Source organism: Neolamprologus brichardi, chromosome 16 (genome assembly GCF_056152115.1).
Source record: "Neolamprologus brichardi isolate AB-2024 chromosome 16, ASM5615211v1, whole genome shotgun sequence".
Taxonomy (NCBI): domain Eukaryota; kingdom Metazoa; phylum Chordata; class Actinopteri; order Cichliformes; family Cichlidae; genus Neolamprologus; species Neolamprologus brichardi.
The window spans coordinates 8,896,199-8,924,093 of NC_142119.1; the positions used below are offsets into that span (position 1 = coordinate 8,896,199).

The window sequence follows — 27,895 nt, forward strand, 5'->3', positions numbered from 1 at the left end:
AATCACTGACTTTTGATGCCTTTAGTACATTTCGAACTTTTGGGTGTCATCGCCCGAAATGACAGAACAATAAAGAGAAAAAAACATATGTTGTTAAATTATTGTTATTCTTTAAACTTGTAGCGGGGCATCAAAGTCAAAAGTTATGGGAAAATAGTTGTGTGTTGGTTTTAAATCACTATAGCGTAATATATTGTTTCGATTAAAATTAATTATCGCCAAATCGCCTTTTTTAGTACATCAGCAAAAATAAATTGCTTTTTTTTTAGGTAAATACTATTTTGAAATGATACGTTCGACGATTAAGAGCAGCATTTGAACGCCTCTCGTGACTGCGGGCGGTAACTGCCCTGCGTTCAGCACAGCCCTCTCAGAGCTGCAGAGCTAGTGCAGTCTGTACCACCAGGTACGGCAGCGACCTACCTCTGTCAACACGGCGGCCTTCTCGAGTGCAAAACCCAAAACAGGCAGATTTTAAGAAACCAACACTAGCACGCAGCCATGGCGGCTGAAACCGACAAGGTAGAGCCCGCGGACAGCGAACAAGATGAGGAAGAAGACGTGTACGAAGTGGAAAAGATCATTGACATGCGGGTGGAAGAGGTAAAAATAGCTAAGTGCTACGTAGCCGCCTGGCTAGCTTTGCAAACATGGCTGGCATTTCTTTCAGTCCACTTTCACGAGGCATAGCCCACCAACAACGGTGGAAAGACCCTTTGTGTTAGCAGAATCGCGTTTCTGCAGTGCATTTACATGCACAAAATTGCTTGTGTGTTACTTTACTACATGCGTTTTCTGGTTTTAGTCGTGGGTCGCTGTTCCTCCATACATAGCATCTTTTCCAAGCACAACTTGTCCCATGATGTCCGCTCGGCTCTCCCCTGCTGAGGCCAAGGACGGACCCGTTGCAGGCTTTCACATATTTTCATCGTATTTTGCTAGCTTCAGCGCTACGTCGGCTAAATCCCCGAATAATGCAGGACTCCCAGCGTGTGAGAAGATTGGTGGGATTTGCTGTATGTTAACACTGAATTTACTTACACCAGCTAATAATGGGTGAGCCCTGTGACCGCTGCATTTCTAACTCTATAAAGTAGCGGACAAACATGCTTTAGACCCGTGCATACACAGATGACCCCAGCAGCTAACATTTAGCTACATTTGCTGTCTTTCTGGCTTTTTACCTTTTCTTTTTAAGATTGCCGTGAAGTACATGTAATGTCCGTGGTATTAACTTTGGGTGGGGGGTTTCTTTGAGCAGCGAGACAGTACAGGCTTGATTACTGACCAGTTGAGCTCGTGAATCAAATTCTGTGATGTGCACATTGATTGTTGAGGTAGAATGGGAGGTAATACTATCTCTACTAAGATATTTTCAACACATTGCTTTTACACTTTTTGCCGTTGGTCTTTGTGAACTCTGGAGTCTCTCTGGGCTGTACCACCTGCGAAGTAAACACATGCACAGCAAGTTAAGCTGCGGTCCTTCTGAACAGTGCGGAGTGCCCAGTGGAGTGCACGTTTTAGATGCTTTAACTTCATATGTGTACAGTCTGATGCAGCGCTGTCAACATCCCCCTGAAAAGATTGAAAATATTCACACCTTCCTCTGCTTTTTACAGGATTTTGCATCTCTCTTGCTCACGTTCAGTCACTCTTAATACACAAAAGTCAGCTGTGAAACTAGCAGTTTTTTACAACTCTCACACTTTTTGTTTTGCACACTTTCTTTCAGCAAGTTCTCACTGCAACTTTAAATGTTTTGCCTGTGTCTCCTCAGTAAACCTTTTGATATTAGAACTTTAAAGACAGACAGCATCATTCAAAATACCATAATTAACACTAACTAACTAACAGGGCCTGTCAGCCGTGTTTGCTTGTGTCTCAGCTGTCATGTGGAAGTCTTCTGTTTTCTATAGATCTTGTTGGCTCGTAATCTCACTGTCAGGTCAGGTCAGTGGGGCAGGTCATGCTAAGCGCTACATCGCTTTCTTGTTCTCAGGGTGAAGTGCTGTACAGAGTTCGCTGGAAGAACTACTGCTCTGACGATGACACGTGGGAACCGGAGGCCCATTTGGAAGACTGTCGCGAAGTCCTCTTGGCTTTTAAGAAGTCACAGGCTGAAGCTAAGGCCAAGAAAGAGGCAGAAACCAAGAAATGTGTGGTAAGTCTGATCTTTCAAGCAATGAGGCATGGGCATTATTTACAGGGGAATGAGGCATTGTAACCACTGCCAACACATCAAGCAGCAAATAAAAAATTTTGCACGCCCCTACTATGTGGGACTTGGTTGGTCTTGGTGCACAGATGTAGCTTTACGCATGTTGAACCCAAAGTTACGCCCTTGGGTTTAGGTATAGTGTTCATGAAGCACCATAAATGCTATACCTAAAGTTATCGATCTGTCTTCTGTGTCCGGGCCGGGTGAGGTTTCCCATGTTGGTATAGTTATTCTTTTAAATGTTGCAAGCAAACATCTTTGTTTCTAAGCCAGAAGCAAACTGCCTGTAACTTTGGCTTTAAAGCCTTTTTAATATAAGTAATCTGATCTTTCCTTTCTTGTTTATAGAACTAATGCACAACAGATGAACTTAAAACAAATTTTGTCTGTTATTAAGATTATTATCGATGTTATTTTCCCACCTGTCTGGACATCGTTTTGAAAATGAAGGGGCAAAATGTTGTTGGCAGCATTATTGACCTCTAATTACTTATGAAAAACTATTATAGAGCCTTAAGTCAGAAGGTCAAAAAGTAATATCTGTTACCAAAATGTGATATTTCCCTTCCCGTTCTCTCTTTAGAAACCACTGCCTCCAAAGAGTGACGTGTTTGATGCTGACTCGGAAAGTGACAGCGACAAAGACCGACCAACAGAGGCACCCGTCAAGAAGAAAAAGAAGAAGAAAGTCCGGGAAGAGGAGGAGGAAGAAGAATCGCATCTTAAGGAAAAAAAGAAAAAGAAGAAGGACAAGCGGAAAGAAGAGTTTAGGCCCCTACCGGCACCAGAAACCGATGAGGAAGAAGGCAGAGCCCCAACCCCAAGCTCTCCACCCAAGGAGAGAAAGACTGAATCAAAAAAACGTGTGGTTGAATCAGAAGAGGAAGAGGATGACCCTGTTCCCTCCAAGAAACACAGGAAGGAAAAGGGAAAAGAGGGAGGGAAGCATAAAAAAGAAAAGGGCGACGATGGGAGGAAAAAGAAAGGGAAGAAAGAGAGGAAGATCGAAACCTCTGAAGATGAGGCCGCTGCTCCACTGGAAGATGACGTGAGCGAAGGCCCGTCAGAGTCCCAAATGGACGATTCCGCATCAACTGAGACTTTAACAAAATCGGTGGAAAAAGCAAGTTTGGACGACAAGTCCAGACAAAAAAAGGGGAAGTGGGAAGTAAAGCTGCAGGGTATAAAGGACCTTATCCACGACAAAAAGAACAAAAAGACCGATTCTACTCAGAAAGAAAGCAGCCTCCAAAAACTGAAGAGTCATAGCTCTAAAGCAAAAGAGGACACTGCGCTACAATCAGACTCCAGTGACAACTCCACCCTACATAAGAAAGCAAAGAGCAAAGGGCAGGAGAGCGCGTCTGCACCACCCAAAGTCCCATCTACATCGTCCTCGTCGTCCTCGTCCTCTGTTACAGCTGTTGGTGTCACCAAGAGTAAGGAGGAGGAGGTTACCAAGGACGAGATATTGGGACAGAAGGACACCACAGGTTCGACTAACCTTTTCGAAAAGTTCCTGTTAAACTGCGAGGCCAAGGATCGCGCCCCCCGCAGGAATCAACCCACCACAGAGAAGAGCAGCAGCAAACCCACAAAGGTGTATACTTTATTTCTATTTTAACTTTGTCATCCAGTATTTCATAAATGGAACCAAAAAAACACACAATGTGATCTTTCAGATGATGTTCTTTGCTATTTTAAACAGGATATGCTGCTCAGAGGTTTTCCTCTAAAAAAGAAATGCAGCGTGTTAACAGTTTGTTGTTGTTGTGTTTTGTCCCAACACTTAGGTATTGGGAAAAATTGAGAAGATTCCCAAAACAACCAAAGAGTCTCCTGTTCAGAAACAAGAGCCGGAGAAGACGGAGAGGCCCAAGCAATCAGATGGTATGCATGAAACTTGAACTTAAATCAGATTAACACAATGTGGCTTCAGACAAATCCCGCTGGGCATAAAGGAGGAAAAAATACTAGTTGCTATTCGGCCTCCAAAAATTGACCTTAAAGGGCCAAGGAGGTTACTGCCCTACAATAAAACTCTAATAACAGCTCTGTCTTCCAGAGGCCTGTGAGGGTTTAACCCAAATAGATGGTTAATTTTTATACCAGGGTATAAAATACCACCATATACCAATCAGTCAGTTCTCCAGAAAATGGTGTCACCATTCCTGCGAGATCGCTGAGACCCCAGTGCACAGATAGTAATCATAGTCTAAAACTTTGTAAGAGCACCTAAAGCGTTTGTCTTTCCCTGATGAGCATTAGTGACTAATATAGATTCTTAGAGGCAGCTTTATTCTTTTTCTGTTTGCTGCAAGCAACCAAAAAAAGAGGGGAGATTTATGCAAGCACTGCTCTCAGACCATTAAATGCCACCATACTGCAAGATGTCTGTGAAGGTTCTCAGTCATCCAGGTCATCGTAGTCAAAGGAGCTTGCAAAGAAAAGCGTCTGGACTTCTTTAAGTTACTTGAAGACGTTTCACCTCTCACAGCTGTGATACTCTGTTAAGTTACAAAGTCAGCATTTTTGCTAGCTTTTTTTTTTCTCCTGCCTTCAAATAAGCTAAACTTCAATCAATATATATATATCAATATAGTAGCTCCAGTCTTTTCAGGTCTTTGTGACCAAAGCACCTTCAAACAGCGCTTTTAATACTAAACTGCTCCCTTCAAACACACCTCTTATTTATCTACAGCAGCTGTGTTGCTTTCAGTCTCTATTCTGTGTCTCACCTCTTGATATTTTCTAATATTATGTTTTTATAATTCCTTTGTAAAACCAGCCGCTCTGCTATCAGCAGGCTAATTCGATGCTTGTCATTGGTCCTGTGGTGCCAACAGCTCCACTTTTATGTGAACATGCTTATAGCCATATTAGGAATCCCCATCGAGTGAATTCTTAGTGGGATTGCTGATCTTCCTGTTAGTGAAGCCAGATGAGGAAAATAGATCCTGAATATGTTAAACTTGCTTCATAGTACATGCCCCAGATGAGAGCAGATCACAGAAATGTAAACCTAGAGCTATAATAGACTATAGTGTGTGAAAACAAAGTCTACATGTCTTTGCATCTTTAATCCCTTCCTGCCCGAGTGTTTTATGCCAGGGTGTAGTTTGCCTTTTAATGAACGCAAATAACTGTGCTGTATAAATGGTCATCATAGAAAAAGGGTTTAAATTAGCAGTATTTTGTAATTAAAAAGTATCATCCAGCACCTCCTTGTATTGTAAAAAGATTTAAAGTAAATGTAACACATTGCTGCATGTCAAGAGCATAACGTGCAGCATTAGAAACGTCTTTTCTTTAAAATCAGATGTGTTGGTCAAATATTTGATCTGTCAAACAATCAAAAGTTATTATTTTATTTATTATTGTGTATTTTATATAGTTCGTCTGCTGACCAGCTCTCTAATTCTGAAGACAAAATGTGTCAGGAATGTGTGTCGCAGTGATTGACAGGAATCTCAGGACTTGGTGACGATCAGAGTAATCACAAATAGCTTACAAATAGCTTACAAATAGCTATGTTTAGCTCATTTATTATTAGTATTTTTTAATTAAATGTGACAGACTGTAGTTCTTTGTTAGCAAACTTGCATAAAACCAGGAACTGCAACAAGAGCATTTGAGTGCGTATACACAAACGCACACACTCTCCATGTTTGCACGTTTTTATTCTTTAAATTGACATGTATGGGCTTCCCTGAGATCTCAAACCTTTTTTTCTTCTATTCCAACATGTGGCCAGGGCTATAAGTGAGTATTAGGTCTACTCCTAATAGGAACAATAAAAGAGCAAGCTGGGGTTTTTTTATGTCTTAGATTTTTATGACATGTTGTTCAAAAAGTATTTTTTTATCTTGTCTGCCACCCTCAATGTCAGTTTTGCGACCAGTTCAGAGTTATGGCTTCAGCCTGGACACCGAGGAGCGGGAAGAGGAATCTTTGGCAAAATCGAAGCCTGGAGATGATACCCGGGAGCGTAGGGATAAGACAGATGAACCACAGCGGCAAAGCTGGGAGCGGAGAACCCCTTCTGATGACAGGAGAAAGAAAAGGGAGGACAGTGAGCCTAGACTCTTTATGGCATGTGATGATACCCAGGACCCACCAGAGGGCACTGACAAATCTGGTATGTTTCTGATTGGCTAAACAAATGCCTCCAAATATGACATTCACACTTCACTTGTCAAATGCATTGATTTTAGATTTATTAGAGTGAAATCCCAGTTGATGATCTCTGCATTGTGTGTTTTACAGACAAGGGCCAGGCCACTTTGAGTCTAGGAATGGACCTTAATCTGGACTGGATGACTCTGGATGATTTCCAAAAACATCTTAACGGAGAGGATGAGATCTTGTCAGGTCCACCTTTGTCACCAAGTGAGTGTTTCCTTATGACTATCTTGGTATTTAGAAGACTTTTGCTTTTAGTTGCAACAAGCCATGAGAAAACCACAACTTGTTTACCATCCAAATTATTCGTACTGAGTGCAGTTTACCAAAAACATGGAGAAAAACGGTTTTATGTCCGTGAATGTAATAAAAAGAATTCTGTGTCCACAGTAGGTCACATCATTTTTTTTAAGGAGGATCTATGAGATTTGAATAAATAGGCATTTAAAAAAAAAAAAAAAATTAAATGAGCATGAGATCTATAAATGTCCACTTTCTCTAAACTTCATTTGTTCCTCACCTGTTTTTGTCAGATGAGTTGCGAGATGCTGTAAAAAGTGGAGATTACATGGCTGTGAAACTGGCACTTAATTCCAAAGAGGACTACAATCTGGACCAAGAGGTATGTCCTAATAAACATTACCCAGCTGTCTGTTTTATTTCCTCGCTAATTTCTACCCTACTTCAATATATTTTTGATTTTTATATATCTCAAGACTCTGAGCACTCAAATCTAAGACACAAACACATTTTAAAGAATTCCACAGCTTGCACCTTGGTTGGCCCCAAGAGTGAGTGTGTGCGTGTGTGTTTTGAAGGGATTGCATTGTTATTAAAATATATATGAATTCAGTTGGTGACTATGGTCTATCACGCTATGTCTGTCACATATGACACTTATAGACATTAATATTTTCCCCTATAGTTCCCCCAGTTACAAATGCATAATTAGCATTGCATCTGAATTACATTTGGTTTTACGAAAGAAGAACCATTGTTTTAAACAAATGGAAAATGGAAAACATTAGGCATAACCATCGTTAAAAGCATATTTGACACTTTAAACAGTGTTTAACACATAAACTAATATTAGCTTTGTTGAGCACTGTCTTTACCCTTCTTACAAAAATATCAAAAAGATGTTTATTATGACATAAAACTGCTACTTATAAACTAACAATTTTCCCTGTCTGTTACAATAATAAGTTTGTATCCAATATTTCAAATGTTTTAGTAAATCAGCAGTAAAAGAAAATATTGATGAGAAAACGTGAAAAAAAAAAAAATCGCTTATCCCAACGCGTCTGAAGCATCCTAATGAGAAAACTATACGTCGCTTTTAGATGGAAGAACAATTTTGTTTTTTGTGTTGTGCTCCAAGTAATCTTTTCTTCAAGATCCGCATCCAAAGACTTTACTTTTTAATGTCCACCAATGATCCAACTCCTTGAGGTGTTTTCTTGAACTCCAAGCACCTTCTGCAACAAAGCCAGGTAAGGATGTGGTCTCAAATGCTGTTAAACATAAATATGACTTGTTAGAAATGCTAGTGTAATACTATAAAGTATAATATAAAAGTTTTCTTATATAGCAGAACCCACACTGTTGTAATTAGTAGGGTTTTAAAGCTGAATTATACTTGTGTAGCTTTGAGTTACAGAGCCTTGTTATGTACTTTCAGACTGAACTATAGTATTACAGTAGAAAGAATATGGCAGAGGTGGATGTGATTAAATTAACTCTTATTCCTGGGTATTTTCAGCAAGTTCAGGAGCATTTTTATTTAATTTACCATCTTAATTCAAGGCTCAGTAGGACAGAGAGCCATTATAAGTGTATATAAATTATTGTTATTGCTAATGAAGTTGTATTTTATGTGGTTAAAATCTCGATGCATGCAATCCTATCTACCACCACCCTGCACTATTTTGAATTCTAAAATGGATCTTTAAATTTGTGCTAACTTAGACCTAACAGTCATTAATTGCTATGTAAATTGTAATGTGTGCACCTTAGAGACTGTGATATCACTTTACATTGCAGTGAACAAGCCAGTGATTGAAGACACCGAAGACATGAAGCACTTGGACAAGATGAACTCTTTGAATCAGGTACATAATGTATGCTTTCAGAATATGTATCATCATCATTACCATAACACAATATGCGCAGCATGCACCTGTAGCCACCGTTTATTACATTTTCTTTTAAATCAAACATTTGAAAGCATAAATGACAAAATTCATAGTGACTGTTATTATGTGAATGGCTGGACATGGTATTAACATATTTTACTTTGTACCTGGCCTGGTTCTGAAGCCATGATGTGTTATATTACGAGTGAGCTCTGTAAAAATACTGGTATGCCCAGCAAAAATTTATCTTTAATTATTTGTTTATTTCAAACCAGGGATGTAGGTCTAGTGTCAGTGCACATTCTGTTTTCTTCATGTAGCATTTCATCAAACACCCCATTACTACATATACTTGGTTAGATATTTATGATGTCGAAACGCTGCTTGATCCAATAAAGCCATTAACTATACTTGAATGGGTCACATGTGGTTTTTGTACGTGAGACTTGAGGTGTCAGGAGGGAGTTTTGTTACTAAACCTTGGGCCATCATATTGACTCGTTTGAATGGGCCTGGATCTTGGTTGGGGGCATTGCCGTGGTGCTGATGTGCTGAAACAGGAGTAAAAACATATATGATTGATTAAAAAAAACATCAGAACCATTTATCTACCAAAATTAAAAACAAATTTAAGCATCCCCTTCTACATTTTTTCCAAGAGTCTGTGTTTCAAATTTACCAAAATTATTCATGGGATCTGATTTGGCTCTGAGTCTTACGTATACTTGTTCTTTTACAGGCGAGTACTATTGGTGAGAAGAAGTCATTTGAAGGAGAGAGGAACTTGATTGAAGAGAGAAGTTCGAGTGATGCTCTTAGATTGACTTCTAACACTGAAAGTGCAAGAAACGAAGCAGGCACTGCAAAAGAGAATATCCCACAAGATTTGGATGATCAAAAAAATGATAAGGATATTACTGAATCAGAAAACGCAGCATTCGGTTCACCTACCAAGCAGAAAAGTCGAGGAAAGGAAGACCAAAAGGATGGAGAAGACAACGAGACGTCAGATGACACAATGGGTGGTTTGTCAAGTAAAATTAGTTTGAATTTTGATCATTCGGATCAAGTGCTGTCAAATAAACAAAACCTCCTAAAGCAAACAAATGACTCAGGCGACGAGCCAGGAGATGTAGGGGCAGGTATTACAGATATGGTTCTATCTGCATCAAGTACGAAAGAAATGGTTAAAAGATTACGGCGCTGCACAAAAACTGTGGAAAAGAGAGAACCAACAAGATCAAGTCTAAGGACTTGTAAGAAATTGCATCAAATGACACCTTGCGTATTGGATGAAGAGAAGAAAGAGTCATGCAAGAAACATTTCTGTTTATACTGCAAAATGGCTTTCACTCAACTTGCAAAGCATTTGGAAAGGAAACATGCGGAGGAAACGGATGTTGCCCATGCAATACACTTTCCAAAAGGCTCCAAAGTCAGACAGACATTGCTTGATCAAATTCGCAATAGAGGAGATTATGAACATAATTGCCAAGTTCTTAAAAGTGGCGAGGGGGAAATTGTGACCAAGAAACAGGTCAAGAAACCCAGTGTATCAGTTCGTGACTTCTTACCTTGTCAACATTGTTTTGCATTTTATCGCAAAACTGATTTATGGAGACACGAAAGGTCATGTAAAGCTAGAAAAGGAGACGAGAAATCTTCTGAGAAAACAAAAAGAACGAGAGGTCACAGTGCTGCCTCCCGGCTGCTTCCAATGTCAGAGTTCTTAACTGGAGGCTGTGAGGAAATCATCCACATCATGCATCAAGATGACATCTCGAGGCATATCAGAAACGACCCGCTTATTTGTAAATATGGCAATGCATTGTCTGTTAAATATGAGCATGACAAGTCTCAGTTTGCTTACATTGCACAAAAAATGAGGGAACTGGGTAGATTTGTGCTTGCCGTAAATGAGCTGGACAGGAGTGTAAAGTACTTGCATGAAATATGTCTGCCATCCCGATTTGAATTAGCTGTTCAAGGGGTCAAAAGGATTAGTGGATTTGACCCCAGTTCCAGTAAGTTTAAAAGCATTTCCCTTGTCACGAAGATTGGATACTCTTTGAAACGAGCTGCAGAAATTGCGTTTGGTGAGAGTCGCATGACGGAGGACAGTGAATCAGAAAACGAAGTGAAAAAATTCATACAACTTCTTGATACAAAATGGAATGAGTGTTTTTCTCGCAAAACACTTGCCTCCTCTCTAAAGCAAGAAGTCAAGAAAGTGGAAGTGGACAAATCAACTGTGACAGAAGACTTGATGAAACTTCACAGGTTTATCACAGAGGAAGGAGACGAAACAAGAAAGGAGCTGAAAGAAAGTCCTAGTTTGTCAACGTGGAAAAAGCTCAGTGAAGCAACTTTAGCCGATGTCTGTCTGTTCAACAGAGGAAGGGTAGGAAATATTGGTAGACTGCTTTTGCAAACTTACATTCAGAGAAAGAGCAAAGGAATATTTGTGCCCTCTGCAGATCAAATAAGGAAAAGCACAAAATTGGAGCTAGAACTTGGTTCCGCTTTGACCAGGTTGGAATTAGAAGGTCAGTATGGAAGGAACATGCTGGTTCTTTTAACAGAACGCATGGTTTTGTCTATTGACTTGCTTGTTGAAAATAGAGAACGAGCAGGTGTGTCAAAAACAAACCCATACCTTTTTGCACGGACTGAAGGTCCATCCTTCATCCGAGCGTTGGATTGTTTCCGACGGGTTGCAATGGAATGTGGAGTTAAAAACCCAGAAGCACTTCTTTCCTCGTCATTAAGAGAGCAAATTGCCAGCTCCTGGCAGTTAATGAGCCTTAATGAATATGAACTGGATCAAGTGGCCAACTTGTTGGGAAAGAGCAGCCAGGAGTGTTACAGACTCTTAAAAAACGCATCCCAGCTAGAAGAAGTGAGCAAACAGCTGCTCAAGATGGATCGAACGCTTCCATCACTTCCAGTCAGCAGTGCAAAAGATGGTAAGTACCTTTTTGTTCTATCAAAATATAGCTGATAGCTGCTCTCTGAGTCAATTTACTTTGTTCTTGACCTTTGTACAGGGTAGGCCATTTATATAGATACACTGTAATAAAATGGGAATGGTTGCTGATATTAAAGTCCTGTTTGTGGCACATTAGTATATGTGAGGGGGCATACTCCTCAAGATGGGTGGTGACCATGGTGGCCATTTAGAAGTCGGCCATCTTGGATACAACTTTTGTTTTTTCAATAGGAAGGAGGGCCATGTGACACATCAAACTTATTGGTAATGTCACAAGAAAAACAATGGTGTGCTTGGTTTCAACGTAACTTTATTCTTTCATGAGTTATTTACAAGTTTCTGACCACTTATAAAATGTGTTCAATGTGCTGCCCATTGTGTTGGATTGTCAATGCAACCCTCTTCTCCCACTCTTCACACACTGATAGCAACACCGCAGGAGAAATGCCAGCACAGGCATCCAGTATCCATAGTTTCAGGTGCTGCACATCTCGTATCTTCACACCATAGACAATTGCCTTCAGATGACCCCAAAGATAAAAGTCTAAAGGGGTCAGATCGGGAGACCTTGGGGGCCATTCAACTGGCCCACGACGACCAATCCCCTTTCCAGGAAACTGTTCATCTAGGAATGCTCGGACCTGGCACCCGTAATGTGGTGGTGCACCATCTTGCTGAAAAAACTCAGGGAACGTGCCAGCTTCAGTGCATAAAGAGGGAAACACATCATCATGTAGCAATTTCAAATATCCAGTGGCCTTGAGGTTTCCATTGATGAAGAATGGACCCACTATCGTTGTACCCCATATACCACACCAAACCATCACTTTTGTTGTTCCAACAGTCTTGGAGGGATCCATCCAATGTGGGTTAGTGTCAGACCAATAGCGGTGGTTTTGTTTGTTAACTTCACCATTCACGAAACTTAGCAAGCAGTTTGCTAACTGTAGCATGGGAGATGGGTGGTCTTGTAGGGTGTCTTGCATTGAAATCTGCTGCAATGACCCGGTTACTGCGTTCACCATATATCAACACAGTTTCGATCCGCTCCTCACGTGTTAACCTCTTCGACATGTCAATGGCTGTGAACAAAGATAAACTTGTAAATAACTCATGAAAGAATAAAGTTACGTTGAAACCAAGCACACCATTGTTTTTCTTGTGACATTACCAATAAGTTTGATGTGTCACATGGCCCTCTTCCTATTGAAAAAACAAAAGTTGTATCCAAGATGGCCGACTTCTAAATGGCCACCATGGTCACCACCCATCTTGAGGAGTTTGCCCCCTCACATATACTAATGTGCCACAAACAGGACTGTAATATCACCAACCATTCCCATGTTATTACGGTGTATCCATATAAATGGCCCACCCTGTACTCTATTACAAGGTCTTGATCAGAAATTTTACCAGGTTCAATAAAGCAAAAAAAAAAAAAAAAATTAAAACTGCATTATAAATTGGATAAAGATTTTATCTCTTGCGTAGCAGTGATTCTCAATATTTGTCATTTTAGGAACTGCACAGAAGCCTGCTTTAAAAAGAAGACCTTGGAGTGAGAATGAGCAGGCTGCAGTGAAACGTTACTTGAGTGAATTTATCACAAGGATGAAGGTTCCGGGCAAAAAGGAGTGCAATGCTTGCATAGCTGCTGAGCCAGATCTCGGAGGAAGATCTTGGACAGACGTTAAAAACTATGTACACAACACACTACAGACAATACGTAGGAGAAATAACATACAGAAGTCTGAGGGGAACCTTAATGTTTTGAATCCAAAGAGATCAAAAGCTGGAGTCCAAACCACAAAGACAACTTTGGAAGACACAAGCACTGTGTGTACTATGACAACAGTCGACCCAGATAACTTGAGAGAAAGTTCAAATTGTTGCATGACAATGCCGCCGCCGCCACCAGCAGCCAACTTGGGAGATGCATCACCATTCTGCCAAGAGATTACTTCAAGTTACGCATCCTTGTGCTCATCTAGTACAGATATGGTCCATACAAGTCAACCATTGATTTCTACTTTCACACCATTGAATGCTACTGATACGCAAGTTGTTCCTACATTTACTCCACACAACACTACAAATGCCCTAATGCCTCCTCCATACACTCCAGAAAACAGCAGAATTATGCCATTGTCTCCTTCATATACACAGAATGCTACAAACATGTCACCTCCTTCTGTGTATGTACCACAGGACACTACAACAACACAAATGATTCCTTCGTTTACCTCTCTTAATACTCCAAGTACCTCAATGGTTCCTACATTCACACAGTTAAATACTATAAGTTCTCCAATGGTTAATCCATTCTCAACACTTAATGATGGAAGTAGGCCTATTATGTCTTCGTTTACACCTCTAAACCATTCAAGTTCACCACCTTACCCCTTAAGCCCATCGAGGGGCCCTGCAGCTGCACAGGTTGTCCCAACAATCCACGGACCCAGTCTTTCTGACAGAAGTCCGGTGGTACCTGAAAATGCTCCTATGTCTTCTGCAGGAAAACAAATCAATCCAGCTGTCAAGCCTCAAAAAAGAAACAAAAGGTTGTGGAGTGAGGAAGAACAGGCAGCAGTGAGGCGACAGCTTGGAGACTTCTCTAAGCTGGTAAAAGTGCCGGGCAAAAAGGACTGCGATGCGTGTTTAGCTGCTGAACCTGCCTTAAGCAGCAGAACATGGAGGGAGGTCAAATATTTTGTACATAATTCTATTCAGTCACTCAAAAGAAGAGGTCATACTGTTGCATCCAAACAAAGTGGAGGACAAGATCCAGAGACTCATAATTCAAACTCTGAGTGGGATGGTCCTGTTTATCTGTCCCTGTAAATGTTATTTGACATGCAGTATAACCACACGTTATCAGCGAGGTCTTAGACATGAGAGGGACATCACTTTACCTCAATTTGTATAAGGTATACAAATGAAACTGATGGAAATTGGTGTAACATACCATCGTAGCCACAAGACATTTAAAGGCAGCCCTTTTATTCTTCAAATTAAAGACCCCAGAGTATCCCGGATCACGTTCAAGCATAAATTAAGCAATCAATTGCACAAATATACACTAAATGGGTGGAATTAGGGATGTTTGTACTGTAGCTTTGGCTTACAAGAAAATAAGCTTAGAATGCATATACTATCTAACAATGTCAGGTTGTCTCTAGGAAATATTCTAATTGAGTTTTGTGATTGTTTAGCAGACTTGAACCTCATTTTTGCCTGTAATGTTTCACTAGTGAAATCATCTTTGGGTGACAAGTAGTGCCACCCAAATATGCTTCCCCACACTGTAGTTGTAAAAATGATAACACCAAGAGTTGTTTGGAAATCCCACCTCCACTGTGGACAGGGCAGCCCATTTTAGAGCAAAGATGGCCTCTGACTGGGCATTTACAGGGGGATTTTTACTTGTCTTTGACATGTACTTTATGCATCCGTCTTACTGCCTGTATCAATTTTAGTAGCATTTTTTAATGTGTTTTGGTGATTAGAAATCAAAAGCCTACCAGCAAACCTTTGCAGTGAAACCGTCCAGCGTGATAGATTTACTTTGCCGTTTACCCAAACAAGCCCAGGTGTACTATATTCCTGCTTTAGCCAGTAGCATATATTGTAGATAGCTTGCAGCAGTAATGATATACCTTCCTTGCTGACAATAGAGAATTAGGAGCTGTGTGTATCTATAGCTGAAATATAAAAAGCACTTTCTTTCTTTAAAGATCCACTTAATACTTATCTATTATTATCCTTTGTTATCTTTATCTTTAACAATCTGCCTAAAAGGTGTGTTGTATTTTTGTATACCCATACAGTGACTGTGTATAGCATTTTAGCATTTAATTGTATTTAGTGTACTCTAATTTTAGTTGAAATACACTACATTTGACTCATTTACATTACTTTATAGTATGTTTTTATTTTCTAGATGTTTATAACATTAATATCCAGTTGCCAAGAACAAATTGCCTTATGGCTGGGTTGCTGTCGTTCCCACTGGCTTCCACTTTGTCATAATACCTGCAGAAGCAGCATCCCTGGGTGCTTGTTTTTGCACACCTGTGGCCGTGGAAGTGATTGGAATATTTGGATGGGTAACTGAATACTTTTGGCAATATACTGTATGCATAATTGTCTAGCAGACATTAGACAGAGGATGAGGATGTTAGTTTCTGTTTACGGTTTCTAAGTATATTTCGCATTTCATTTTAAGGAGGAATTTGTGGCTTGGTTAGTTCAGCCCAGAGTGATGGATACAGGTTTGGACACTAATGAAGCACTTCCTCATGTTCAGTGTGTTGCTTCTTTCAGACTGGACATTCAACAAGAGTTGTGGTGTTGATGATCTGTTATTTAGGTCAGTCAACTTTGTAGATGCCATAGTCAGGACATTTGCAAAGAAAATTTAATCTTGAGTCATTTTTACCAGTAAATATTCAAAGACTGGACAGCATTGCTGCTTTTATTCACATTTAAAAGCTTTTCTGTTAAGATCAATAGTAGTTGTAGTGAACCTGTTTTTAAGAAACCAGTGTTTGCCCTTTCATACCAAAGCTATTAGTGTTGGACACACATAAGACTGACTGCAATAAGTTACACAGCCAGGTTAGATGGCACATTGCCATGTGATTTTCATCACGCCTTTCCTGTGTTGTTGCCGCCTTGTTAAAAAGGGTACATCTGTGTTACAGTGTATACCAGTAGTTACATATACAGCTGTATTTGGAAGATGAATCTGTGAATGGTATTGATGGTAATGATACAAGTGATTGTTCAGACACTACCATTGTTGTTTAATGTTGCAAAACTAATGTTTTTCCCTGCGTAGAAGTTACATTGTTTTTATTGCTGTTGTATAAGCACTTTATGTATTAGTCTTCATGTTTCCTTCAGTTAATACTTCATATCAAAAATCTGCTTGTACAATAAAATGCTTCTTGGCTTAAAATTTTAAAACGGGTGACAAGTGTTAAATGATTTTCCCGTTTATTGGGTGAAGGTTTGCAGCTGTATTGATTTGATAAACAAGACTATTTTATACTCATGCTAACAGTAAAATTATACTTGGTCACATATTTTGATGTTTAAAGTGGCCGTGCAAACATGTTACACATGTTCAATATCTGAAATTGATATGTCAGCAAAGTAACTATTGCTAAACAGCATTAAAATAGCTGAAACTCCAGGAAATCTCAAGGTGCATGCATTTGTCATAAACCACGTAATAAAATGCTGATTTGATGATAAAATTACCAAAATAAAATGTCAGAACAAGTAAGCCTCACAAGCCAGTTACACTTGTACACATTTCAGTTCCTGACTTTGGGTAGTTGTAGATGTGTGTGGTTCTAGCAGCAGACGAACCCAGATATGGGTCAAAAGAATCTATACTCTGTGCAAAAGTAATGGTATAAAAATCCAAAACATTTCATCGCCCAAAGCAGTGCGATGACAAGTCGACGTATTCCTAGAATCTCAAGGCTACTTTGGTAAACAGGCTGTATTAAGTGTTTTCTAAATACATTTTTTTTATAGTAAATATTGATTATTATTGTTGTCATGCAGATATGTAAATGTGGTTCTCACTATCCTTTTCACAAGTATTTTTTTTTATTGTTTAGGTTTTTAATATTGAGACTATGTACATTTTAAAAAAAATCTATTTCTAACCCATATTTTTGTGAAGATGTTCAAGTAAATATATCACAACGTAATACTATATTAGCTTCAGTTTTGCACAACGAGGTATTGATATTAAACTTGGAAACTGATAAGCAGGTTATTAATCATCTTCAAAAGCTGCCTGTTGAGCATTTAGTCTTCTGTAAGTAAAATTGTAAACAGTGATATCTATGGTACTTCTCAAGACAGCAAGATAGACATGACCACTGTAACGTCACCCATTGTTTAAGGTGGTCGTATTAGTCAGTCATCAAAAAGAATGCAAGTTTAAGATACAACTGTGTTAGGTTTTGTTTTCAGATTAGGAAACCAAGCCGGTATTATATACAGTTTGTGGTATATGGTAAATATCTAACTAAAACTTGGAGAATATTGACTGCCTGCACTGGTTAGTACCTAAATCTGGATTGGTAAGTATTTAGCAGGGATATCACCATAACTTTATTATTATACGAATAATGATTTCATTGTGTTTGCAAATGGGGCATTGTACAAGGAGCTTCTCTTCAGTGTTGTGTACAAAACATGCCCAGAAAACTGCACATGGTAATTCACTTTTTAGCCATTTCTATACAGTGCAATGGACTCCACTGCAGGTCTGTAAAAAGCTTGTTGTTTTACAGCCTTTGTTTATAGTTCTGTGTCTATCTGTTTGTGTGCAGGATGGCAGTTGTATGACCCTCACCATGCTGGCAGCAATAGGGGGGCAGGATGACATCCTCAGGTTACTGATTAAAAAGGGGGTGAGAGTAAATAAACGACAGAAGAACGGCACTACAGCCCTGATGCATGCTGCTGAAAAGGTAACTCTATCTTTTATGTAAGTTAATCCTGCAGCCTTTAACTATACTGTGCATACAATTTTAATTCAAATTCTCAGTGAAAGCCAAACCAGTCAAAGACTCTGAAATAAAGGCATCTGCCTCTTTTGTTTTATCTTATAAACACTTGATTCTCGTTTGTGTCATCCCAGAATTGTTTGACAACTGTTGCAATCCTACTGGAGGCCGGGGCTTATGTAAATGCTCAGACGCTGAGTGGAGAGACGGCGCTGATGAAGGTAACACTAGACAAACACTGACGGTCACTTTGGTTTTAATTAGTGCAAAATTACAGTTTGCATGCAGATTACAAATGGTGCTGTTTCACAGCAGATCAGTCAGAAATTATATATTTATTTTATAGTCCTTACCTGTGGTGTACTGGTATGAGGTTTCTTTAGAGAAGTTCATTACGTCCTTCCTTTTAGGCATGCAAAAGAGGGAATGCTGATGTTGTGCGCCTCCTGCTGGAGTATGGAGCTGACTGCAACATCCTGTCCAAACACCAGAATACAGCTATGTACTTTGCCCAGCAAAGCAAAAACCTGACGGTGTGTGACCTCATCAAGGACCACATCAGCATGTGAGTGCTAACCACATCATAATTTCATCAGTTTGGTGATGTTTTTGGAGACAGCATAGTGTGAATTAATATTTAAAGAGACAAACATTTACTTTGGTTTCTATCCTCAAAGGGAATGTCAGTAAATTTTGTCCTGCACTGTAGTGGTAAAACCGACCAGTTTTACTACCAAATATATTTGGTTACACAGAACTAATTTATGTTGCAGGCTGTCCAGTGTGGCGGAGGACACCATCCGAGCATACTTTGAGTCTCGTCTGGTGCTGTTGGAGCCCGTCTTCCCTCTGGCATGCCACAGGCTTTGTGAGGGTCCAGACTTCTCTATGGATTTTACCTTCAAGTCACAGCCTCAACCAGAGGGTAACCCCAAATTTTTACATATTTTTACATTACCTGATATGCAAAAACACCACCTAACTCGAGAGGTGGAGTATTTGCTGTTTTTCTGTTGCCAGACAGATTCATGAATTTTGTTTTTATCATGTCTGGCCACACTTGGCGAGGATGCTACTCTTTTAGTAGCTTTATGCTACTGATACATTTTTTACAGACTGCATAAAAGGAGGATAACACTGCAGACATCAGATACTGAGTACTGATGAAAAGAATAGAATAGAATTCAACTTTATTGTCATTGCACATGCACAGGTACAGGGCAACGAAATGCAGTTTGCATCCATCCAGAAGTGCTTTAGTGATATAGATATATTACAATATATATTAGCAATAATATAGATATGTAAGTATATTACAGAAATGGGTCTATTATGGTATGTTATAATGTACACGGTATGAAGTATGTTATGAATATTCTATAACTATAAATATGTACAGGCTGTAGTGAGTACAAGCTATGTACAGGCTATGAACAGGATATAAATATGAAATAAAAAACTATACAGAAATATGCGATATACAGTTATACAGAAATGTGAACTATGCAAGTTATAAACAGTTGTAGGATTAAAAATTATCGTATGTACAGAATGATTATTTACACAGAACTATACAGTAGTGCAGTTAAGATAAGTGAGATATGTGGATAGAATGAAAGGATGAACGCTACTTACATTAGAATTCTTAATTGATTCATATTACGTATGTTTTAATATACCATTGAGGTGATTTGTTTTAAACGTTTTGCTGATTTGCAGTCTTTCCAAGAACATAAATCTAAAAGCTAAAAACCTTTAGGCTGTTGACATTAATAAAATGTTTTGTAAGTGACATCCCGAGAGAAAATAAAACTCCCTTTGAACTGTGATGTTTTATACATATTTATTTGAAAAGGTAATTTACAAACCCTCAATTTTAGCTACGAAACACCAGAAAATATCCAAAGATGAGGGAACTGTGGACAGGACAGTTTTACACCTGCAACAGCTTAGATTAATAGGTACTTGAGCAGATGCTACCAATGAACATACATATCTAAATAGGTGTTGTAAAGATGAAAAGATTACTCAGATTTGTCTCTTTCAATCTTTAAAGTGAAACTTCCACAGTTCATATTACATGAAGGCAAAAGTAAATTGTAATGCATAGACCAGGAGTAGGGGAACTTCGGGCCTCAAGGGCAGGTTTCCTGCAGGTTTTAAATGTGGCCTTGATCCAACACAGCTGATTTAAATGGCTAAATTACCTCCTCAACATTTTTTGAAGTTCTCCAGAGGCCTGGTAATGAACTAATCATTTGATTCAGGTGTGGTGACCCAGGGTGAGATCTAAAACCTGCAGAACACTGGCCCTCGAGGCCTGGAGTTTCCCACCCCTGGCATAGACCATACAATGCAGTCCAGCAGACATTATGGGGTATTAAAGATGTAAATTCATATTTTGAACATTTTCTTTCTATTAGTCTGTAAGAAGACTTGTTTTGGAAGCAAATTAGCCCAAACTCCCAAAATTGACCAGTGTGTGTAGTTTTTAGCTGCACTGTCTCACCTTGAACTGTAAACTGAATCTGCTATTCAGCTAGTACAAAGTGTAATGATGGATTGTGTTGCTGTGTGACAAGCACTGGTTATAGTGCAGAATGAAATCATTTGAGGTCATAGTCAAAGGGTAAACATCGTACCTCCTGCACATCACTTTTGTCCGGGCCTTCGTATGAGAAAGGTCCGAACATTACCCCGACGTTTTCCAGAGTTGATGTGCAAAAATGTCTTCAAATGTCAACGTCATTAGAACGTTATCCCACTAATGTGTTGGCTATAAATTTCTATTCCAATCGAACCTTTCTGTGAAGTTTTATCATCCCTCCTACTTCCAGGTTCAGGTATCCTCCTCTTCATCTTCCACGCCAACTTCCTGAATGAGATCACAGCCAGGCTATGCGGACCTTGCAGTGTGCACGCCGTGGTGCTCAACGATAAGTTCCAGCTGCCCATTTTCCTGGTTGGTTGAAATGATGATTACACAACAGTTGGTTAAAAACCAAATGTGCCAAGTGATTAATGAAAGATAAAATTAAGAAATTTGATAAACTATAAAACAAATCAACAAAAATAAAACTAAAAAACAATTTTAATCCATCTGATTTTTATTATATTAAACCCTCTTTTGATATCATTCAGAGCAGCCGTTTGTCTATTGTTTACCCTCACTGTCTCTCTTTACAGTGTTTTTCACTATTGCTCCTTTGAGCAAATGAACAAGCAGTTCACAGGAGACCATGCAGCCATGTTTAATGTCACTGTGTGGATTCAATGTACTTCACCTCATTAAATCGTTTAAATTTAGGCCAGAGTGCTAATTTTTCCCCTTTTTTTTTCTACTTTTTGCCTTCAACGTTTCAGGATAGTCACTTCATCTACTCTTTCAGCCCAAATCCAGGCATCAACAAACTCTTCATTCGCCTTGCAGAGGCGCCAGCAGCCAAGGTGACACACACACACACACACACACACACACACACACACACACACACACACACACACACACACACACACACACACACACACACACACACACACACACACACACACACACACACACACACACACACAGTGAGACACAAACATGTGAAACATCTTAATCAGGCATACAAGGGTCACTGCTTCTAACCAGCCCATTGGGAAATCTGACTAAATGTTTTTGAAACTCAGGAATACGATTTTATTTTTCATGATTTAAAAGAAGAATAAATAATACCACAAATGGTCATTATTAATGATTTACGTGTAGAACTAGGCATGTCCATTATCTTAAAGGCAACCCAAAGAAATATACAAAGTTGTTGTTTTGTTTTTTTACAGAAACCTTTCAATGCAATCTTTGGTTTTTGGCTGCAGCATCAATCTAAGTTTAGCCAGCTACCACAAATAACAAAGCTTCTATGATTGTGTCGGAGTTGATGTTGTCAAGCATCCAGAATCCTGTAACGTTTGCTCTCACGCTCCGATTTTACCGTTTTTATAAAAAGACACTGCATGCAGCTGAGTGGGTTTGTCTTTTTCAGTTATGACAGAAGACACTTCATCCTCAAAGATGATACCTGGGCTTGTCTGTGTGCTACTCTCACTGGCATTCAATCCAAACCCAGTTTGTCCCCAGAACATGTATACATTTTTAAAGTGGGTCACCGATATATAGTTTCATTATAAGTAAGTTAATAAATGAACTGGATGCTCTGGGTTTCATCTGTAGTTGTTACTCTCAGTTCATTTCATTGTTTTCTCATTATTTCAAGCACAGAATGATTTCTTCAGTCTGTCCTCAGCTATTGTTGACTATTGATGATCTGTCATATCTGCTACAGAATTTCTTAACGTTGGAAAACCTTTTAGTCTAATATAACACACCTAACCACAGGCCCAGCCTATTTTTACTCCTGGTTTATGTATAGACCCCCCACACAGCCCTCTGTCCTAGTGTCTAACCGCCAATGCGTCATTTTTGACACAGTTTTACAGGCACGGCTTTCTTCTCTGAAGCAAACTACACAGACAGCTATCTTTAATGTGCAGCCAGATTTTCAGATCTCTTCTCTGTTTTTTTCTTGTATCAGCACCTACATTTTCAATATCAATGACTTGGTTAATTAGTGCAATAGTATCTGCTCATGAGTTCTTGATAATGTGGCTCCCTTATTAACCCCAACTTCCAGTCCTTCCCTTTGAAATGACAATGATATTCCTCCCCATAGCAGAGAGTGTAGAAATGCTGACATAGCCTCGACTACCTTCATAGGAAGGAGTTTCAAACCACGCTCAACAAAGTTATAAAAGATGTAAGAGCTTCATTAATGAAAACAGGCACAATCTAAGGTTGTTTCCTTACTGTTTTATCTTCCTGTGCCCTCACTGTCAGCGGAGAAACACGTCACCGTAACCTTGCAGTTGCTTTTGATGTGTTTTAGTAGTTTTGGGGCGAAAAAGTAATATCAGACTTTGGAACCGCACACAGTATTTTTCAATAGGATATCCTCACTGCTGGTTTTCATGTTCCATCCATCCATTCGCTTCCGCTTATCCTTTTCAGGGTCGCGGGGGGCGCTGGAGCCTATCCCAGCTGTCATAGGGCGAGAGGCGGGGTACACCCTGGACAGGTCGCCAGTCTGTCGCAGGGCTAACACACAGGGACAGACAACCATTCGCACTCACATTCACTCGCACATTCACACCTAGTGGCAATTTGGATTATCCAATTAACCTATCCCCACAAGCTGCATGTCTTTGGGCGGTGGGAGGAAGCCGGAGTACCCGGAGGGAACCCACACAAACACGGGGAGAACATGCAAACTCCACACAGAAAGACCCCGGCCTTATGGTGGAATTGAACTCAGGACCTTCTTGCTGTGCGGCAACAGTGCTAACCACCTTGCCACCGTGATGGTTTTCATGTTAATAACTCAAATCATCAGCTTTACTTTTTGTATTTGTTCGAGTCAAAAAAAGTCAAACATTTTGCAGCAGAAAACAGGAAACAGTTTGAATGGTTAGTCATCCAATCATAAAGCTGAATTTCTTTTGATAAGTAGAGAGGATCCAAAAGTCGAACCATCTCAGCAGCGTTTCCATCTGATCTTCTCTCCTCAGGTCAAGCTCCTCATCTGCGCGTACAGAGTGCAGCTGCAGTGACGCACTCTCTGATGATGTTAATGTCATACCAAGCTTGGACAACACATCATTCCACATGCAGACTCTGAGCAGCAGCTGAGATACTTTACCAAGTGCGTTACCCTCAGAGAAGGGAAAAAAAGTTGTATCGTTGTTGTTGTGAGGTGAAATATAAAGCTGGCTTCCCGAGATGGAAGTGCACATTCTTGTCAACTGAAGTTCAGCGATGAGATCTGACTCCAGACCAACATATGCAGCATAAATGTGAGGACCTTACAGAGACTTGCGTAACCTTTGAGCAGTCCGTCCTTTGTGGGAGGTGCCATCACTACGCAGTTATCGCGATCGGAAACTGTTACCGGAGGAGCTTTGAAGACGGACGTCAACCTGTGTCGTGCCTTTCTCCAAGTTCCACCTTCTGTCGGGGTGGATCTGTTAGATATGTGTGTTGATTGTGTGTACATGTGTGATGATTGTTTCTATTCTGGTGAATTTGGAGAATATGAAGAGGGGATTTTCAATCACTGTTTATTTTTGGGGGGGGGTTCATGATTTTAGCATTTTACTTGGACCAATGGAAATCTTTTTCATGCATGTTGTTTTTGGTAACACATTTCTTTATGGATTTTTCTTCATGTTCTAACTCTTTAAATAATATTAACATTTCTGTTCAGTTCTCTTCCCTTAATAATGAACATCTCTTTATTTGTGCTAAATCTGTGTTGTTGGTATTTCACTTTAGTAGAGCGGTGTGAGGTTCAAACACAGATTCTGGGGAACAGACACAATACATGCATCCATAAATTTTCCATCCACTGGCCCATTGTCTTGTTTACCACTTGTCATTACACTAGTGTGAGGTTGTTTCAAAGTGTGACTTAGAGAGTTTTTAGTGAATGAAGAAGAGTTTTGCCTTCCATGCACAGAGTTGCTGTTTATATTTCCTGCTCTGTACAGACTATATATAATTATATACATATATGCAGTTATATACATATATACGCTGATGTTTTTGTTCCTTTTTGAGTTAATTTATTTCGTTTGTACAGGAAAACGCTCTGGGCTTAGTACATTGAAGAACCATATTTACCATCTCTATCACTGCTGTGCTGAGCCTACTTACTGCTCCTTTTCAGTCTCCTCAAGCAACCTTCTTTGTTTTTAATCATCTGATATTAAAGGAGCCCAAACTGGAGGATACCAAATCCAAGTATCTGGCATTGACATTCTTCTGCATAAACACACCTAGCTGCGTGATGTTGCCTACAAACCCAGCTCAGGCTAGCAATATGTCTTTAAATTGCAGCAGTGCTGTTTGATTAGATGTCTCCATGATGCCTTAATGTTCACTTTTTACATTAGTTTGTAGATCTTTGTGGTTGAAGCTGAGTGACCGAAACAAAAGAAAATATCCAGATTTACAATTTTTTTTTGTGTGTGTTTTAACTCAACACATCGCATATACTGTAATGGTGACTACTTACTGCTATTTATCTCTCATTCCTATAGGTAACTACCAGTTTTGTGGACTAAGTTAACAATGATACAAAAAGCATTAGTGGTGATGTTGTAGCTACGAGAGAACAAAAGGGATTTGCTGCATTTGCACTGTAACAGGCTTTGTAAGAAAAGAGGGTTGGCATGGTAACATCTTAGTAGTGAAACTTACCTTTAAGTTGCATGTTAACATTCATGGTGGCGCGGTGTTGGTGGTGTGGTTAGTGAAGGTTGTGGGTTTGACAGCCGCCTGGGGCATTCCTGTCTCTCGGATTTTCTCCAGTTGCTCCGGCCTCTTCCCAGAGATATGCATGTTAGGTTAAATGGTGATTCTAAATTTGCTGTAGGTGTGAATGTGAGATGCCTGCTTCTCTCTTTGCCGTGTGAGATACCGGCACCGCTCGCCTTATGACAGCAGCGATAGGCTCCAGTTCTCCTGGCAATCCTGAACTGGGTAAACTGTTCAGAAAACAGATGATCACAATCAGCTGCTCATCCCACTGGCTACAGTTTGATCTGCGGTTTTAAAGAAACTTCGTCTGCTCTGTGTTTCTGTCACTTTATGACCACATACTTGTCAGGTGTAGTGTTTTTTAAATCGAGCTGCATACTTCTGGCTCCTGTGGTGTCACAGCTTTCAGACTCCCTATATTTTTTTAATAGGCATCCAGATGCTTCAAAAATCAAGCGCAGCCTTACAGCGAGCTGACACTCTGTAATAAGATTTCAAATTTGACTACTTTCGCTTTGCTCAGCGGATGGATGCAGTGCATTTCGCCTTACGGCATTAAAAGGGAGCAAATCTGAAACCCTGTCTTAAGACGCCTGTAGCCTGTTCTTATCTCAGTACAGCGTGAGGAATCGGTGCATGGAGTTGGTGTTTTGGTGTCGGATATCAGAGACGAGCACGATGCGAAGGAAGACGTGAAACTGGAATATCTGAAAAGCCAAAGACTGATCTAGTTCAGACATCACCGCTGATGTTTTCTGCTTTACAATTTCAGCTAAACGGTTTGAAATGCATTCTGATGTTTTGTGTTACTTGATATATATTTTTTTTCCAGCTTCCCACATTGTGATTGGTTTCCACTTATTGCCAAATGGAGTAAAAAAAACAAACAGCCTCCATAAACTCGCTTCTGATGTGTAAAGCATCTCAGTGAAGTCCACCATCACTTAAGTTACATAAGGAGAAAATACATGTACTGCTATTACTGTGACCACTATGATTGTTTGTGAGTCAGTCAGTGTTAGAGCAGAAGTGTTCACTTTAACGTATTACACATTTGTGGTCAGTTTCAGGAGTGCTAAATTACTTTCATGTAACAGATGAAAGGAAGGATTCAGACCATTAAAGCTGTTTTAAACTACAGCAGTAATGATTAAACCACAGAGTTGTGTTTTTTTTAGTTGTTTTAGAGCAATGGGAAGCTTGTTTTTAATGATGAGAACTGTCTCCTGATTCTATATAACAGTTTCTCACCTTCCTTTACCCGTACAGTCGCTTCACTTTGACTTTGACTTTTTTATTTGGCTCTGAATGTTTGCCGCAGATCGATGCACTGTTTGTGTGAAAGAGTTCACTGTTGTTTGTAGAGGTGCTGCTTACCTGAGGCCGTCTCTCTGCCCTAAATAAAATGTGGGCATATATTTGCACACTGCTGGGTTTCATTCATTATATGGAAAGTTTTTTTGTTTTTTTTAATTATTCAGTTTGAAAAATAAGGTTGTTGTACATGATAAGTCATCTGCTTAATACATGTTTTTGCCTAGTTTTTGTACAATATTTAGTATAAAAGCTCCTCTATAAAAGACAAGTAATGTTCTCCTGCCTTTCATACTTCTCTTACTTTTCCATGGACTTGCATTATTTGCACTCTTCTTCTTTTCTTTCTTTCTTTTTTTTTTTTTTTGATTAGTCATCTCAATTATGATTTTTATTCATAAGTAATGAGCAGTTGAAGGTATATGAATGATAGAGGTTTGCCATTGGGAGGTATAAACGCATGCAGCTAATATCAGTGCTGTAAAACTAAAACCCAGCATGATTAAAAATTTCTACAAATTGATCTAATTCACACTTGATGACAGTTTGTTTGTTTTAGCTCAAATGTGTGTCATTTTTGGTCAGAGACGCCTGGAATCTCCACCAAATTCCTTTTTTTTTAATCCAAGATGGCAGTATATTGAAACAGCACCACTCAGAGGACGGATAGAAATATTCCCTGAGAGTTTTAAAAGAAGATGCATGAAGCTAAACCTCTCTTGGAAAGGCAGTCTTTAAGCAAAAATATATATTAAAAAAAACTGTGTGAAGGAAATTTATTTAGCAAGTAAAAGTTACATTTTCATATTCTACTATGCTACATTCAGACAAATACTGTACTTTGTATTTTCCACAATTATCTGATAATTTAGTTAGTGGTTACTTTAGAGTTACAGATGTAAAAAAATAAATAAAATTACATGCTGAAGAGAGCATAGAGGATTTTTAAGGCCGATACCGATATTTGGTTACTTAAAAATTAAATATTCCAACATACTAGCCAATGTTACTATGATGCCGATTTTTCAGGCAAATTAAACATAAACAGATTTCCCTAACTTTTTTTTATGTTTAGTTAGTTATTTACTAATTTATGATCTGACTGGCTTTGCTGAATGAGCTAGTTATTGCTTGTGGCATTCCAAACGCGCTAGGGAAGTTGCAGAG

General features: G+C 39.4%; 1 protein-coding gene across 4 annotated transcripts; it reads left to right on the plus strand.

The window, feature by feature from the left end:
* Positions 1-367: 367 nt before the first annotated feature.
* Positions 368-27,328, plus strand: mphosph8 (M-phase phosphoprotein 8). Of its 4 annotated transcripts, XM_006793623.2 has the most exons (14): positions 368-603; positions 2,003-2,164; positions 2,805-3,821; positions 4,015-4,111; positions 6,111-6,359; positions 6,488-6,610; positions 6,937-7,025; positions 17,884-18,024; positions 18,195-18,281; positions 18,471-18,625; positions 18,834-18,985; positions 20,898-21,022; positions 21,424-21,507; positions 23,665-27,328. In XM_006793623.2, exons 1-14 carry the CDS (start codon positions 502-504, stop codon positions 23,704-23,706), a joined length of 2,625 nt encoding a protein of 874 aa, XP_006793686.1. In that variant the 5' UTR covers positions 368-501; the 3' UTR covers positions 23,707-27,328. The 4 variants fall into 4 exon arrangements, with proteins under 4 accessions (XP_006793686.1, XP_006793685.1, XP_035764900.1 ...); XM_006793622.3 differs by lacking the exons at positions 17,884-18,024; positions 18,195-18,281; positions 18,471-18,625; ... (2 more) ...; positions 21,424-21,507; positions 23,665-27,328 and adding exons at positions 9,278-11,504; positions 13,047-16,565; XM_035909007.2 differs by lacking the exons at positions 368-603; positions 2,003-2,164; positions 2,805-3,821; ... (9 more) ...; positions 21,424-21,507; positions 23,665-27,328 and adding exons at positions 7,743-7,896; positions 8,447-8,514; positions 9,278-11,504; positions 13,047-16,578.
* The last annotated feature ends 567 nt before the right edge of the window (positions 27,329-27,895 follow it).

Excerpts from the sequence above, each read along its gene's own strand:
- mphosph8 (XM_006793622.3), top strand. The coding sequence starts at position 502 with ATGGCGGCTGAAACCGACAAGGTAGAGCCCGCGGACAGCGAACAAGAT. Across the intron at positions 3,822-4,014 it reads GCAGCAGCAAACCCACAAAG|GTATTGGGAAAAATTGAGAA; the intron begins GTGTATACTTTA and ends CCCAACACTTAG. Across the intron at positions 4,112-6,110 it reads GAGGCCCAAGCAATCAGATG|TTTTGCGACCAGTTCAGAGT; the intron begins GTATGCATGAAA and ends CCTCAATGTCAG.